Raw genomic sequence first — 15,254 nt, 5'->3', positions numbered from 1 at the left:
CAGGTGCTTTTGAGATGTCTTTCTCATGCTTTGGGCCCTTTGTGGTTTGGGGCGTGACAAATATCACCAATCACAAGAGCTATTTCAAATCGGAAAATGCTAGAAATTCAATAAATTTTATAACTTAGTCTTTACAAATGGCAATGAATATGATTAATGGAATTCAACAATCTAATAAAATATAGCTGTACTATATAGGAAAAAGTATCTTATGAGATAGCCACTTGAAACTTCTTTCTTGTAACATGACTAGATTCTACATGTTGTGTGAGGATGATTTTATGAGATCATTGATCTCTAGAGATACATCATCGCATAAAGTAAAGCCCAATGTCAAATTTCTTTTTTCTTTGGATGAGTAATAGGATATGGTCACATTACTATTTTGTGTAACTTGGTTTGGCTTGATTCCAGTGCTTTAATGTGTTGGACATGACAAGAGTAATAGTAAATTTCTAAAATTTACCATGTGTAAATCTTAAGCCAATCTAGTGCAACACAAAATGAAGTCTTTGCTCATGTAGCATTTGGTTCCACTCTCACGCATTTATTATTTATGCAAAAAAACAGAAAAATAAATAAAAACAAAATAAAAAATAAAAAACAAACAAATGAACAAACCCGAACATATCATATTCATTACTGCCGAATTGTTGCAAAGCCTTGTACCCTTTTGCACAATTCCACTGGTACATGAAAAGGAGTTAATAGGCATTTCTTGCCTGTTGTCAACCAGAAAATAGTGGTTTTTGTTTTACTTACTTTGAAGTTTATAGATGCCATACTTTTTCTCAGTCTTCCTACCATTTGAAGTCTTTAATGGCTTAAATAATTGTTTTAGACAACGAAGTTACAGCCAGTAACACGTAAACGTCACTTAGAAATCTTGAAAAATACTTAAGTATTTTTGGACCTCACTATAAATATGAGAGGATGAAACACTGTTCACTATATTGCCAGAATATATGAGAATTACTTAAAAATCTCATAGCCTCACTTATTCTATGAACACTGAATTATTAATTGACTTTTTTTATTATAAAATAGATCATTAATTCTGCCAGCTGTGGTTTAATTATACCAAAAAACTTAAAAAGTGTTCCACAATTAATTATAAAATATTCTTGAAGTACCATAATTGTATAGTTCATCTTCTCACATAATAATGCATTGTCTACTCATTAAATTTATAGTGAAGTCTACAATTCTTAGAAGAGAATTACATTCCATAATTGTCCTCATTCCACGTGCCTTCGGATTAACCAAGTGAAATGGAACAACTTGCACCAATCACGTGCTCACGTGCCTGCGTTCGTCCAGCGCAACAGAATTTTGTAGCAATTAATTCTTTCATGTCTTAGCAACAGCACTCTATATAACTCTGCTAGCCACTCTGGTTTTCCATTCATTCTTCATAAGTTCACAGCCATTTTCAGTTCTAGATTAACCACCAAACCTCGTTGATCTCTTTGAGCTGTAAACAATGAAGCTTGAAGTCCAAGTTATCTCGGAGGACACTGTCAAACCTTCATCTCCAACCCCTCAACATCTCCGCCACTACCAACTTTCCTTCCTCGATCAACTTCAATCTCTAGCTTTCATGCCTCTGGTTTTCTACTACCCAAATTACAGTGAAGCTAATCTCAGCAATGTAGAACAAAGTGACAGGATTAAGAAATCTTTAGCAGATGCTTTAACCCGATTCCACATGCTAGCGGGACGGGTTAAGGACAATCATTGTATAGATTGCAACGATGAGGGCATCCACTACGTGGAAGCCAAGGTTAAGTGCAGTCTTTCCGAATTTCTTGTGAGTCCAACCCCTTGTGAGCTCAATAAGTTTCTGCCATTTGAATTGGACGAGGTCAATGAGTTACCCACAGCAATCCAAGTCACCTTCTTCAACTGTGGTGGTCTTGCGATTGGTATACTCATGTCCCACAGAATTATAGATGCCTTATCTTTCATCTTGTTTCTCAAGAGTTGGTCTGCTATTGCTCGTGGTGATGGCAACATAGTGAGTCCTCCAATGGATTCTGCCAAGCTATTCCCTTCACAAGATTTATCTGGCTTCAATCCGAATATTGGGATCACAAAGGATAAATTTGTGACAAAAAGGTTTGTCTTTGATGCATCGGCTATAGCAGAAATTAGAGGCAAATACAGTTCTGACGACAAGAGCATTGAATATCCACGTCCGACGCGCATTGAGGCCTTATCCGCTTTTGTAGAGTTTATTTAGACCCCTTAAACACACAATTGGATTAACCTAGTTAACAAGCCAAGTTATTACTTAGTCCAAATTCCAAATATAGGTTATTACAATCATATAATCATATCAATGCAAAGTGCGGAATATAAAAACACAAAGATATGATGACCTTAGGAAAACCAAACCGGTAAAAAACCTGGGGAGGATTTAACCTAACTATCCTCAAGGTAAACCTGAATCCACTATAAAAAAATCGAAGTTGTACAATAGCGACTTAGACCACTAACATCCTATTGCTACCCATCAGTAGAACTTACTGACACGACCACGTGCAAGCTCCGAGATCACAGACTCCTTCTTTCTTGGATTCTCCAGCAAGTACAAGCACTCCCGCTTGTGTATCTTTAAGCTCTTATGGCAGCAACTGAATGATCATCAAATTCTTAAAGTAATCTCCTTCTTGATAATCCTAAGCTTGTGTGAAGGCAAACACTTCTCCGATCTCACAAGAGATTCACACAAACAGCAATATAGGCAACCTCAAAAACGTGACTAGGGTTTGCCTTTTATACCTAGGGCAAAACATAAAACCCTATACATCATATGGGCTTAGGGCTGAGTTGGAAATTCTACAGAAAAAACAATCTGCACGACTTTCAATCGGTCGAGTCTAATTCTTGATTGATCGAGTCAGGCAGAAATGCACAGTAACTTCTGCAGTTAACTCGATTCCAACTTTACATAAATCATATACTTTGAGCAAGTCTAAAACATAACTAGACACCTGTTTTGATCATGATTTGTCAACAATACATATTAGAGTTCTAATACGTTAGTTCCTAAGTACTTAGAACCTAACAAACTCCCCCTTTGACAATCTGTGACAAAACACAACTAAAAGCTCAAAGTTTACAAAGAAAAGCCATTTTAAAAAAATATGCCCATTATAACAAATCTAATCCTAACTACTATCCATCAATTGCAAGTGTAGAGAGTAGCTCAATTGAATCAACTTGTATTTTTCCTAAAACACTAAACAAAACGCATGAACGCATGTGTGGAAAATACAAGTACAATATAATAAAAATCTTGATTTCACAAAACAAAAAATATAGACGAACGTCAATGAATAACTCAATAATCATAAGTCTATAAGCAGTGAGACAAGAATCATATCCAAAAAATAAAATGTAACTCCCCCTAACAAGAATACTACAAGAGCAAAAAACAATAAGTACATAGTTAAGCACCTAGATACACTCTAATCTCCACAGGCTCTTAAAGAAAAAAGTCCCAAACTTTCCAAAACTCCACAACTCCACAACTCCCCCTAAGATATACAATCTAAGAAGCGCCAAGTCTACTTGCAAAGCATGGATCTCGTCCAAAATTTCCACCAAAATCTGACCATGAGCTGCCTGAACGGTCACAATAGACTCCAAAGTACTACGAATGTCAAATCCATCCGAAGTCGATGGTGGAGGAACATCAGCAGTAGCATCTTCGACAGGATCAGCAGACTCCTCACCAGAAGGAACACCTGTAGAAGGAAAAGCGGGTATGGTACCAGAAGACTCAACTCTAGGACATTTAGAGCGCTCTCTCATCTGAGCAGCCCTCTGCCTAAGAAAAGTGGCACCGATGGGAGCAATAACATGGACGGGCTCAGAAATGGGGAAGTCAGACAAACCTAAAAACAACAAAATTCTATGAATGAAAATAGGATGAAAAAGAGCATAAACAGTAGAGGAACTCCTATAAACTTCGTTCAAAGAACGAAGAAACAGATGAGGAAAACTGATAGGAGCATTCGTAACAAGAGCATACAAAAAAGCACACCACTCCAAAGGAATAGTGTGCAGATGCGAAATAGGTCGCAAGGAATGACACGCTATCCTAAATATAAGATTGGTAGACTCAGTAAGCTCAGCAGAAGTGATCCGAGGAGCAGAACCCCACTGGATAGAAGTACCATTGATGTATGACATGATGTTGCCTAGGGGAGGAGACACATCATAGGGGTAAACAAGATGCTGAACAAGCGGCACCCCAAGAGCATTAGCCACTACCGAAGGGGTAATGGTATACTTATCACCACGAATCCGACTCCTCACAAGAGTGCCGGAATCATAGGGGTGAATAGAGAGGTTCGAATAGAACTCTCTAATCAAGATGGTTGGAGGAGGAGAATCAAAATCCAAAAGAGACAACCAGCCTCGACGCTCAAAGTTTGCCCTAATGGCAGGATCAATCTCATCTAACAGAACCCTACGCTCAGCCCAAATCTTCCTCTTTGTGTTAAGGGTCTCAAAGGTCTCTTCGTACTTCGCACTTAAGAATCTGTCACTCTCAAAGGAAGGATCAGAAGTAGAGGTGGATGACCTATTGGCTCTAGTCTTCCTAGGCATGGTGCTAGAGTAAGAAACAAAGACACAAAAGAAAGAACAAAAACAAAACAAAAGGACAGACTGCAAGTTATCACAATAAGAAATCTATATGATGTATGAACAGATAAACGTCATGATGCATGCTCTAATGCAGTGACAACAAGTTCAAATTTGTAAGTTTAGAAACATAAAATTGGCTTGAGCATAGAGTTTAAAATAAAAACTCCAAAACTTTGAAAAAAACACTTGTCGAAATTTTACTCAATTGACCAACTGATCATCACACAAGTTAGATAATAGTTTAGAATGATCAATTACATCAAACCAATAAGCCAATTTCATCAATCAAACTTAATTTGAACAAAATCCCCAATTCGGATCAAAACAAGCCCTATAATTTTCAATTCTTCTCAAAACACCAAATTGATCAAATTAAATATCATGGATCATGATTATAGCATTGTATGACAAAAACCCACCAATCAATTTCAGAAAATATGGCTTGAATCATCAAAAACCCCAAAAATGCTTAGGTCCGAAAATCTCCCTTAAATGCATGAATTTATGCATGTAACATGAAATAAAATGCAAAAGGAAGGGTATAAAGGTCTTACCAGCCTTTGGAGAGAAAAACCTTGCAAAAAGAACGGAAGAAAATGACAAAAATTTGATTGAAGCCTTAACCGGTTCGTATAGAGAGAGAAAAATGGAAAAACTTTTTGAAAAGTAGATGAACACGTGATAAGAAATCCCTTTTAAAAAAGTCCCTACACGATTTTCGATCGATCGAAAAATAGATTCGATCAGTCAAAAATGCTTCGATTGATCGAAAACCAATCGAGCATCGATCGAAACAGACAGAGACTGACCAAAAAATTTAATCGCAATTTCGATCGATTGAAAAACATATTCGAACGGTCGAAATTCTAGAAAACACAGATTTTTGAAAATAGAGCAATTTGATTTAAAAACTCCTCAAAGCATTGAAAAGTATGAATAAAATGCATGAGTATGAGATGAAATGCTTTTCAAAAACACAAGTTTTGAACCCAGTTTCCCAAAATTAAGATTTTCCAAACATTTGCCCTGAATTCTCAAGCATCAAAATGATTTTGCAAAATACTCAAGGCATTTTCAAACTTGGTTGGTCAGACCAAAAACACACACAAAAACATGTACAAAGTTTAGCAAAGAATAACTTGTGTAGTGTGTGCAACTAGCAAAAAGCTTGAGATACATGTGAGGTGATATGTAAGTAAAAATCAACCATAAAGTCTTCAAAATTCATCACAAAGAATTTAAAAGAGACTATCACCTAAAGAGTTACATCATATAACTCTCACATCTCCTAGATCATAAGCTTGCAATCATGTAAGTTTCTTGATTTGCCTCATAATATACACACCAATTTTATTTGATCAGAAACTTATTAAGAATTAGCCGGGGTAATGTACACACCAATTTTAATTGATTGAAATTATTATAGTCCAATAATGTACACACCAATTTTAATTATATAAACCGAGGCTACACCTTATGCTCTTTTTGTGCATGTGCTATACTTTCTTGAGCACAACATCTTACGATATGCTCTAAGGTGTTTATGATTGGGTAGTGAACAGTGGTGAGATGGTTATTTATGCTTTTCTCAAAAGGTTCAAGTCCAACAGTCAAAGACAAGAGACTTCAAGATCGCGACAAAGTAGTCAAAAATTACAAACATCTTCCCACACAACATGCACTACAATGCTTTAACTAGTAAAGTGCAAGAAAATAAGCTCATCCAAGCTAAACACAATACTTAAACATATTATATGTAAATAAAATGACCAACCTTGTTTTCAAAACCAAAAGAATAAATGCAAAACACATTTTGCTTCCCCCTTTTTTTTTTATTATAATAAAAATAAACAAAAACATCTTAGAATGAAATGCATGAATGTCATGCAATGCAAATCCTAGAAAAAAATAGTCAAAAATAGTAGAGAAATGAAGCACAAGGACCATGTCAAAAAGACTCACTTAAATTGAGCCTTTTGCATCCAAAGTCTTTTAGATACACATTGAGCATTGGAGTTCTTATTCATATTTGAATGATATCCAACTCCAAAATTGGAATAAAGGTTTAGAGCCTTTACCAACTCACCAATAACTACCATAGGATCTTGTGCTTGAGGCACAAATACTTTTGGTTTGTTCGCTCTCTTAGCAGCTTGAAGCTTGTAACAGTTTGGACAAATGTGCCTAGACTTTCCACAAAAATGACACATCCATGCAGACTTCTCATATGTCCTGTTCTTAGAAAGGGTAGACTTCTGAGATTTAGACTCTTTTAGATAAACCCTAATCTTATTGAGAGGTGAAACTTCTATGGGTTTGACAACATCAACAACAACCTCACTCACAGGGAGTTCAAAAGGAGATGAAGGAACACAGATTGTGGAATTAGATGTAGACACATTGATGCTTTCTACAAAACCTAAACCAGTTTTGTCGAAAAGAGACTTTTGAACACTCAACATCTGATTAATTTTGGAACTAGCAGACCTATTCGTTTGTTCTCTAGCAACATATAGATCATGTTACAAAGATTTAACTTTATCAAGCAAAAGCATATTCTCAGTCTTCACATTATTCAAAAGTTTAGTAGCATCAAAAAAATTCACAAGCAAAATTTTCTTTTCAAGCACAAGAAATGCAATTTTCTTTAAGCTTAATTCAACATTCATGGCATCCTTTGCAGTAACTTTGCAAAGTTTATTGTAGGCTTCTTGTAGATCTGCATCCTCAGAGAGTTTCCCATCAGAAGGGTTCTCTTCAACAGTCACACTCTCATTGACTACAACAATAGCAGTGAAAGCAATGAAATTTTCATCCTCGTCACAGCCAGACTCATCATCAGAAATTTCATCATCACTAAGGGTTACAGCCATAGCCTTACCCTTAGACCTCAAGAATGTTGGACATTCAGATTTCATATGACCATTCCCTTGACATCCAAAGTATTGAGGACCCACAAAAATTATTTGAAGATTGACCTACTTTTTCTCTAGGTTTATCTATTTTGTTAACCTTAGTGGGATCATTCTTCCTAAAATTTCTAGGTTTATTAGTGTTTTTATCTCTTGCCCTTCTGTTGCTATTTCTAAGGAAATTCCTAAAATTCTTGGCAAGGTAAGCAATCTTTGTAGCAGAGAGTTCATCATCAAATCCACCAACCTCAACATCATCAACAGACTTAAGAGCCATTGATTTGGATTTTCTAGTTTTGGGTAGGTCCAACTCATAGGACTGAAGAGATCCTACAAGTTCATCAACAGGGATGGAGTCCACATCCTTGCTCTCGTTGATGACAGTCACTTTGGGTCTAAAATCTTCAGTTAAAGATCTAAGAATCTTCCTAACAATTTTAGGTTGATCATAGATTTCACCCAAGTTGTAAGCAGAATTAATAATGTCATTTAGTTTAGCGTAGAATTCATCAAAAGATTCATCATCAGACATCCTAATGCTTTCAAATCTAGTTGTTAATTGTTCCAACTTATTGATCTTAATTGCCTTTGTACTTTTATGCACAGTTTGGAGGATATTCCAAGCAGTGTGAGCAACCTCAACATTAGAGATTCTCTTAAATTCCTCCATAGAAACAGCATTAAAGATAGCATTCATAGCTTTGCTATTGAAGGCTGCTGCTTCTTTCTGAGAAGTTTGCCACTCACTCACAAGAGTAGTAGGCTTCTCTCATTCGTATTCAACGGAGTTCCAGACTCTCTCATCTAAGGATTTTAGGAAAGCTTTCATCCTTACTTTCTAGTAAGCATAATTATTCCCATCAAAGTGAGGAGGAATAACAAGAGAGTGTCCGTGTTCCATGACAACAAGGGTCAAGGATCAGCTCAGAGATCAACAGATCTACTCACAAGAGCTACTCGCTCTGATACCACTTGTAGAGTTTATTTAGACCCCTTAAACACACGATTTGATTAACCTAGTTAACAATCCAAGTTATTACTTAGTCCAAATTCCAAATCTAGGTTATCACAATCATATAATCATATCAATGCAAAGTGCGGAATATAAAAACACAAAGATATGATGACATAGGAAAACCAAACCGGTAAAAAACCTGGGGAGGATTTAACCTAGCTATCCTCAAGGTAAACCTGAATCCACTATGAAAGAATTGAATTTGTACAATAGCGACTTAGACTACTAACATCTATTGCTACCCACCAGTAGAACTTACTAACACGACCACGTGCAAGCTCTTAGACCACGAACTCCTTCTTTCTTGGATTCTCCAGCAAGTACAAGCACTCCCGCTTGTGTATCTTTAAACTCTTCTGGGAGCAACTAAATGATCATAAAGTTCTTGAAGAAATCTCCTTCTTGATAATCCTAAGCTTGTGTGAAGGCAAGCACCTCTCCGATCTCACAAGAGATTCACACAAACAGCAATATGGACAACCTCAAACACGTGACTAGGGTTTGCCTTTTATACCTAAGGCAAAACATAAAACCCTACACATCATATGGGCTTAGGGCTGACTTGGAAATTCTGCAGAAAAAACAATATGCACGACTTTCGATTGGTCGAGTCTAATTCTCGATCGATCGAGTCAGACAGAAATGTATAGTAACTTTTGCAGTTAACTCGATTCCAACTTTACATAAATCACATACTTTGAGCAAGTCTAAAACATAACTAGACACCTGTTTTGATCATGGTTACCAACAATACATATTAGAGTTCGAATACATTAGTTCCTAAGTACTTAGAACCTAACAGCTTTCATATGGAGCCGCTTCATGGCTGCCACTCAACCAAAACCAGACCCAAATAAGATCTACAGTATTATTCATGATGTGAACTTGCGAACCAAGACAGACCTGCCTCTTCCATATGATTACTTTGGTAATATTTGCCGGTTTGCTATGTCAATACCATCCAGAGACATCGAGGAGGGCTTTCATGGCATTATTAAACCAATAAGAGAAGCAATTAAGAAAATCGATGGGAATTTTGTTAAAATGCTCCAACAGGGTGATTTGTACTTAAACTATGTCAAAGAGACCTCCTCTATCTTCTTAATAGGGCAGCTACTTACACTTTCCTTCACCAGCTTGTGCAAGTTTCCTCTATATGAGGTTGATTTTGGGTGGGGGAAACCTGCATGGGTTAGCTCATCTAAATTAACGTTCAAGAATTTAGTTAGTTTCATTGACACTAAATCGGGGGATGGAATAGAGGCATGGTTTAACTTGAAAGAGGAAGATATGGCTAAATTAGAAACCGATAAGGAGCTCCTTGCCTATGTTTCTCCATTGAATCTCGTCTAGGCAAAAACGGTTTTTACTGTTCTTTTCTTTTCTATTATTTGTTTTCCTCATTGAATTTCAATTTGAAACTGTAAAAATAAATGTTTCTCATGGTCTCACATTTATCTCAAGTTTGACACTCATCTTAAATTTCAATAATTTCTCACTTACCTACAACTTCTACCTCTACTCTTGTAGGAGAACACACATGCATACATCAAATTCTAAACTTATGTCTAGAATTTGGTCTGTTTGTAGTTGTTTAAAGAGGAGTAATTATGGTGTTTTTGATGCATATTGGCGTGGAATGATAGGATGGAGTATCATGTTACCATACTCTAAGTGTATCCAATAATTTTTTATTTAAAAAAAAAAAGCATATTTCTTGCCTTATTGTCTTCTCTCCATTGGTGACTATAGGTTTATGTTAGGGTGGTCCTAACTTGCAAAATAATACACACACACACACACACACACACACACACACACACACACACATACATACTTGAAAAAAAAAATTTATATACTAAACTAACCTATTTTGATCACCCTAATAAAAAAATTTCATTTTTTTTTAGAAAGTTTCAACCTATACCATCTGCTCTTGATAATAGCTTTTTATCGTCAGACCAAGATATCCTAATAAAAATGTTAAACACCCTCACTTGAGAATTTCAAGAATTTCGGTTTAACAAAATTAAGAGTAATGCTACATCCACAACATTTTTACAATAAATCTCATGTGGTCAAGCTATTACTAATTTTAATTATGGCCTCATACTGGCATCATTTTTTTACTCATTATTAATAGCTTGTTGCATAAGATTTATTGTGAAATTTTTGACATAGCTTTACTCCAAAAAAATTTTGGCCCCCCAAACATAATTCGTATCTCTTTAAAAAAAAAGTTTAAATAACAATGATAAAAATTAGCCAAAAGAACAACAAAAATAATCCAAAAAAAAAAAAAGACTAGACCAAACAAAAGCTTATTAAAAAAAAAAGATAATATATATATATATATATATATATATATATATATATACACATATATATATATATCTAATCATTCAAATTATAACTCGTTCAACCCATTACATAAAAATAACCTCTAATTTTATTTTTCTATTGAAAATGATACCAACATAAATATTGTGATCATGAGTTCTCCTTAGCTATGCCGATAGTTATGGTCTTTTTGGCTTTGTAATCGCAACATTACGACTTAACTCATAGTTGTAGCAAATATCATTTGTTTGTTTCTTTCACTTTATTACTCTAATCTCAATAATTTTAATTCTCACTTTATTATTGTCATTAATTGTCAGTAAAAAGAAATTGTAATGAACGAGGTTATTGTATATCCTATCCTACAGATGTCATTTCTCTTAATAAATATTATCATTCCATAGAATAACCACATCAGGGGCGGAGTCAGAGGAGGGTGAGGGGGGCACCTACCCCCCTGACTCCTAACATATCCTTGCATATGTAGTCTACTCTAAGTTACTCCCTGACATAGAGAAAAAAAATAAAAAGAAAAAAAGAACTCCCACTTGAAAGTGACACAAGAAAAAGAAAGGAAAAAGAAGTTACTCCCAAAGACCAATCCATGTACCTTTTTACCAATTTCACCATTCTTATAAGTAGCTTTTGTCTGTCCAAATGTTGCACCTATTTCACTACTTTTTCTTTTTTATTTAATATCATTATTCTCACAATTTTCACTGTGATATTTTTCGCAACATTTTATTATTGAGTGATGTTAGGGATATTATAAATTTCACTACTTATGTCTTACAAATTAATATCTCATCAACCACAAAAAATAATTTCAAACATATATTCATTATATTGTTTAAGAAACACTAATCACATTTTTACCATATCAATTTGTACAATTTGTAGTAGCTATGACTATGAATATGAATTAGTTATTTTTGTTTATTTATTTTAATACTATGAAATATATTCATATTTTCTTGCAATTTTTTATTTATTTTGTTATTATTATTGATTAATATTTTTTAGATTACTTTTACTTTTAATATATATATTTTTTAATTTTGCCCCCTCTCACTGAAACCATTGACTACGATCTCTCGTTAGTCCTTACAGTGAATAGAATACCCCGCTGACCCGGCCCATAGGCCATTTACAATTTCATCTTCTTTATTGCTACTAATTAACGATAATCTCACTTCATAAATTATATATGATCATTAATCATTACAGAATGTACGAATAGAAAGAGTCAACAACGTTATTTGGGCATTGTAATTATAAATCCAACTAGTTGGATACAAGAAAACTCATTGGATGAACAAAGACAATGTAATTTTATTTTTAAATAAAGCGTCACTGGACACGGTAGCTAGCTTGAACTTGAAGTTATCTCACTGATGGACACCGTCAAATCCTCATTTCCAATGATTTTTTTTTTATTTTTTATTTTTATAAATAAGTTCGACATTTGAATGAAGGTTTAAAGAATAAAAATACTAAAATTACCACTAAAATTTAAAAAGTAGTTTATCCAATTTTTTTTAATTATTTTGGCTCCGTCAGGATCCCCACCTTGTTTTTGTTATTGTTTCTGTGAATTTAGACACTTTGCATGCTTTTGCTCTGCAGTCTAAATGGCTTTACTAGCTGCATTTGATTTGCTCAGTCTAAATGCCATATAGTTCACATGAAAACCAATCAATTTTGTAAATTCTTGTTCAACATTTACATTGACATTACTGAATAATTTGACATCATAATTCATATGGGAGGAATTTGTTATGCTCAGCAGGTTGAGCATAAAGATTGATCGTGTCATTTGCATTAGATATAAAGATTGATTGTGCTGAGTACGAATTTGTTAAACCATCCCACTAGCTGTTTGATTGTGTGTTTTGCATAACAAATTGAGGTGCAACTTGGTCGAGAAAGGAGAGCTCGTAACTGCAGAGCTGGTAATGAGAACAAATCATTATACTAAAAGATTGGAAACTTAAGAAATAGCTTAAGGTGATGATGACTATATATTATCATGCTCATTTATTGATTAAGAGATTTAAATAATGGCTGCTGGTTTACGTAAGATAATGGAAAACAACCATGGCCGGAAGAGTATTATTCTCCCCAAGCCTTGGCAGTCAATCCTGGAATTGAAGTAAAGGACTAGTTATAATTCATGCGGTTTCTGGTTTTGTTGGTTTTGATCATGACTCCTTTGATTAGTACACTTGAATTATTGTCCATGGAATGATATATATATATATATATATATATATATATATATATATATATATATATATATATATATATAGCCGGAAATGCTGGGCATTGCCCAATTCAACGAACGTTGTTAATTTCTTTCTTTTTATATATATATATATATATATAGCCGGAAATGCTGAGCATTGCCCAATTCAACGAAGGTTGTTAATTTCTTTCTTTCGTATTAGCTATAGTAATTAATCATTACATATTTTTTAACCTTAATTTTGTTTGGAGAGTTTTTTCAACCTATGATATTCGTTCCTGATGATACTTTTTTATTATCAAATCAAGACACCAATTAATTTTTAGTGTAAGTGGAGATTAAACTCCAGATCTCTTATTCAATCATCAAAGACTTTACTAGTTAATTAAGCATAATATCTATAACGCAAGTGCGACAAAAGAAATAAAGAAGAAAATGATTGGTCTTTGGCTTTTGGTCAACTTATTAGGAGTAGAATCTAATATTGCGTAGTTCATATATATATATATATATATATATATATATATATATATATATATATAATCATTAAATTGAAAGTTTCACCATCCCCAGCTATGAATTACATTAATTAATCCAACTAGTGGCATGTGTTCATATGGATACAAGAAAATACGGTGAATGAATAATAACAGCGAAATAGAATTTTATACAATAAGCCTTACTCTATATTCAAACCAAGACACTAATCAATTTTTAGTATAGGCGGAGATTAAACTCCAAATCTCTTATTCAACCATCAGAGACTTTACTAGTTGATTAAGAATATCGATAACGCAAGTGCGACAAAAGAAATAAAGAAGAAAATGATTGGTCTTTGCCTTTTGGTCAACTTATTAGGAGTAGAATCTAATATTGCCTGGTTCATATATATATATATATATAAAATCATTAAATTGAAAGTTTCACCATCCCCAGCTATGAATTACGTTAATAAATCCAACTAGTAGCATGTGTTCATATGGATACAAGAAAATACGGTGAATGAATAATGACAGCGAAATAGAATTTTATACAATAAGCCTTGCTCTATATTCAAATCAAGATACCAATCAATTTTCGGTGTAGGCGGAGATTAAACTCTAAATCTCTTGTTCAACAATCAGAGACTTTACTAGTTGATTAAGCATAATATCTATAACGCAAGTTCGACAAAAGAAATAAAGAAGAAAATGATTGGTCTTTGGCTTTTGGTCAATTTATTAGGAGTAGAATCTAATATTGCGTAATTCATATTCTTATACAACTATCAGAAATCTTACTAGTTAATTAAGATAATATCTATAACGCAAGTGCGACAAAAGAAATAAAGAAGAGAATGATTGGTCTTTGGCTTTTGGTCAACTTATTAGGAGTAGAATCTAATATTGCGTTGTTCATATATATATATATATATAATCATTAAAGTGAAAGTTTCACCATCCCAGCTTTGAATTACATTAATAAATCCAACTGTTTATATGGATACAAGAAAATACGGTGAATGAATAATGACAGCGAAATAGAATTTTATACAATAAATCTTGCTCTATATTCAAATCAAGACACCGATTAATTTTCAGTGTAGACGGAGATTAAATTCTAAATCTCTTGTTCAACCATCAGAGACTTTACTAGTTGATTAAGAATATCTATAACGCAAGTGCGACAAAAGAAATAAAGAAGAGAATGATTGGTCTTTGGCTTTTGGTCAACTTATTAGGAGTAGAATCTAATATTGCGTAGTTCATATTCTTATGCAACCATCCGAAATTTTACTAGTTAATGAAGCATAATATCTATAACGCAAGTGCGACAAAAGAAATAAAGAAGAAAATGATTGGTCTTTGGCTTTTGGTTAACTTATTAGGAGTAGAATCTAATATTGCGTAATTCATATATATATATATATATATATATATATATATATATAATCATTAAATTGAAAGTTTCACCCTACCAACTTTGAATTACATTAATAAATCCAATTGCTCATATGGATACAAGAAAATACGGTGAATGAATAATGACAGTGAAATAGAATTTTATACAATAAACCTTGCTCTATATATAGAGGCTGCTAGCC

General features: G+C 33.9%; 1 protein-coding gene across 1 annotated transcript; it reads left to right on the top strand.

Annotated features, from left to right (window-relative positions):
* The first annotated feature begins 1,483 nt into the window (after positions 1-1,483).
* LOC142627408 (stemmadenine O-acetyltransferase-like) lies at positions 1,484-9,939 on the top strand. The gene is made up of 2 exons (XM_075801262.1): positions 1,484-2,212; positions 9,379-9,939. Exons 1-2 carry the CDS (start codon positions 1,484-1,486, stop codon positions 9,937-9,939), a joined length of 1,290 nt encoding a protein of 429 aa, XP_075657377.1.
* Positions 9,940-15,254: the final 5,315 nt, after the last annotated feature.

Source organism: Castanea sativa, chromosome 3 (genome assembly GCF_040712315.1).
Source record: "Castanea sativa cultivar Marrone di Chiusa Pesio chromosome 3, ASM4071231v1".
Classification (NCBI taxonomy): Eukaryota; Viridiplantae; Streptophyta; class Magnoliopsida; order Fagales; family Fagaceae; genus Castanea; species Castanea sativa.
Note: the sequence above shows the minus strand (reverse complement) of the source record. Positions and strands in the feature narration are given on the sequence as shown.

Bases quoted from the DNA above. Each gene is read 5' to 3' on its own strand.
- LOC142627408 (XM_075801262.1), top strand. From the start codon at position 1,484: ATGAAGCTTGAAGTCCAAGTTATCTCGGAGGACACTGTCAAACCTTCA. The intron at 2,213-9,378 runs GCCTTATCCGCT...CTAAGTACTTAG, and splicing joins CACGTCCGACGCGCATTGAG to AACCTAACAGCTTTCATATG.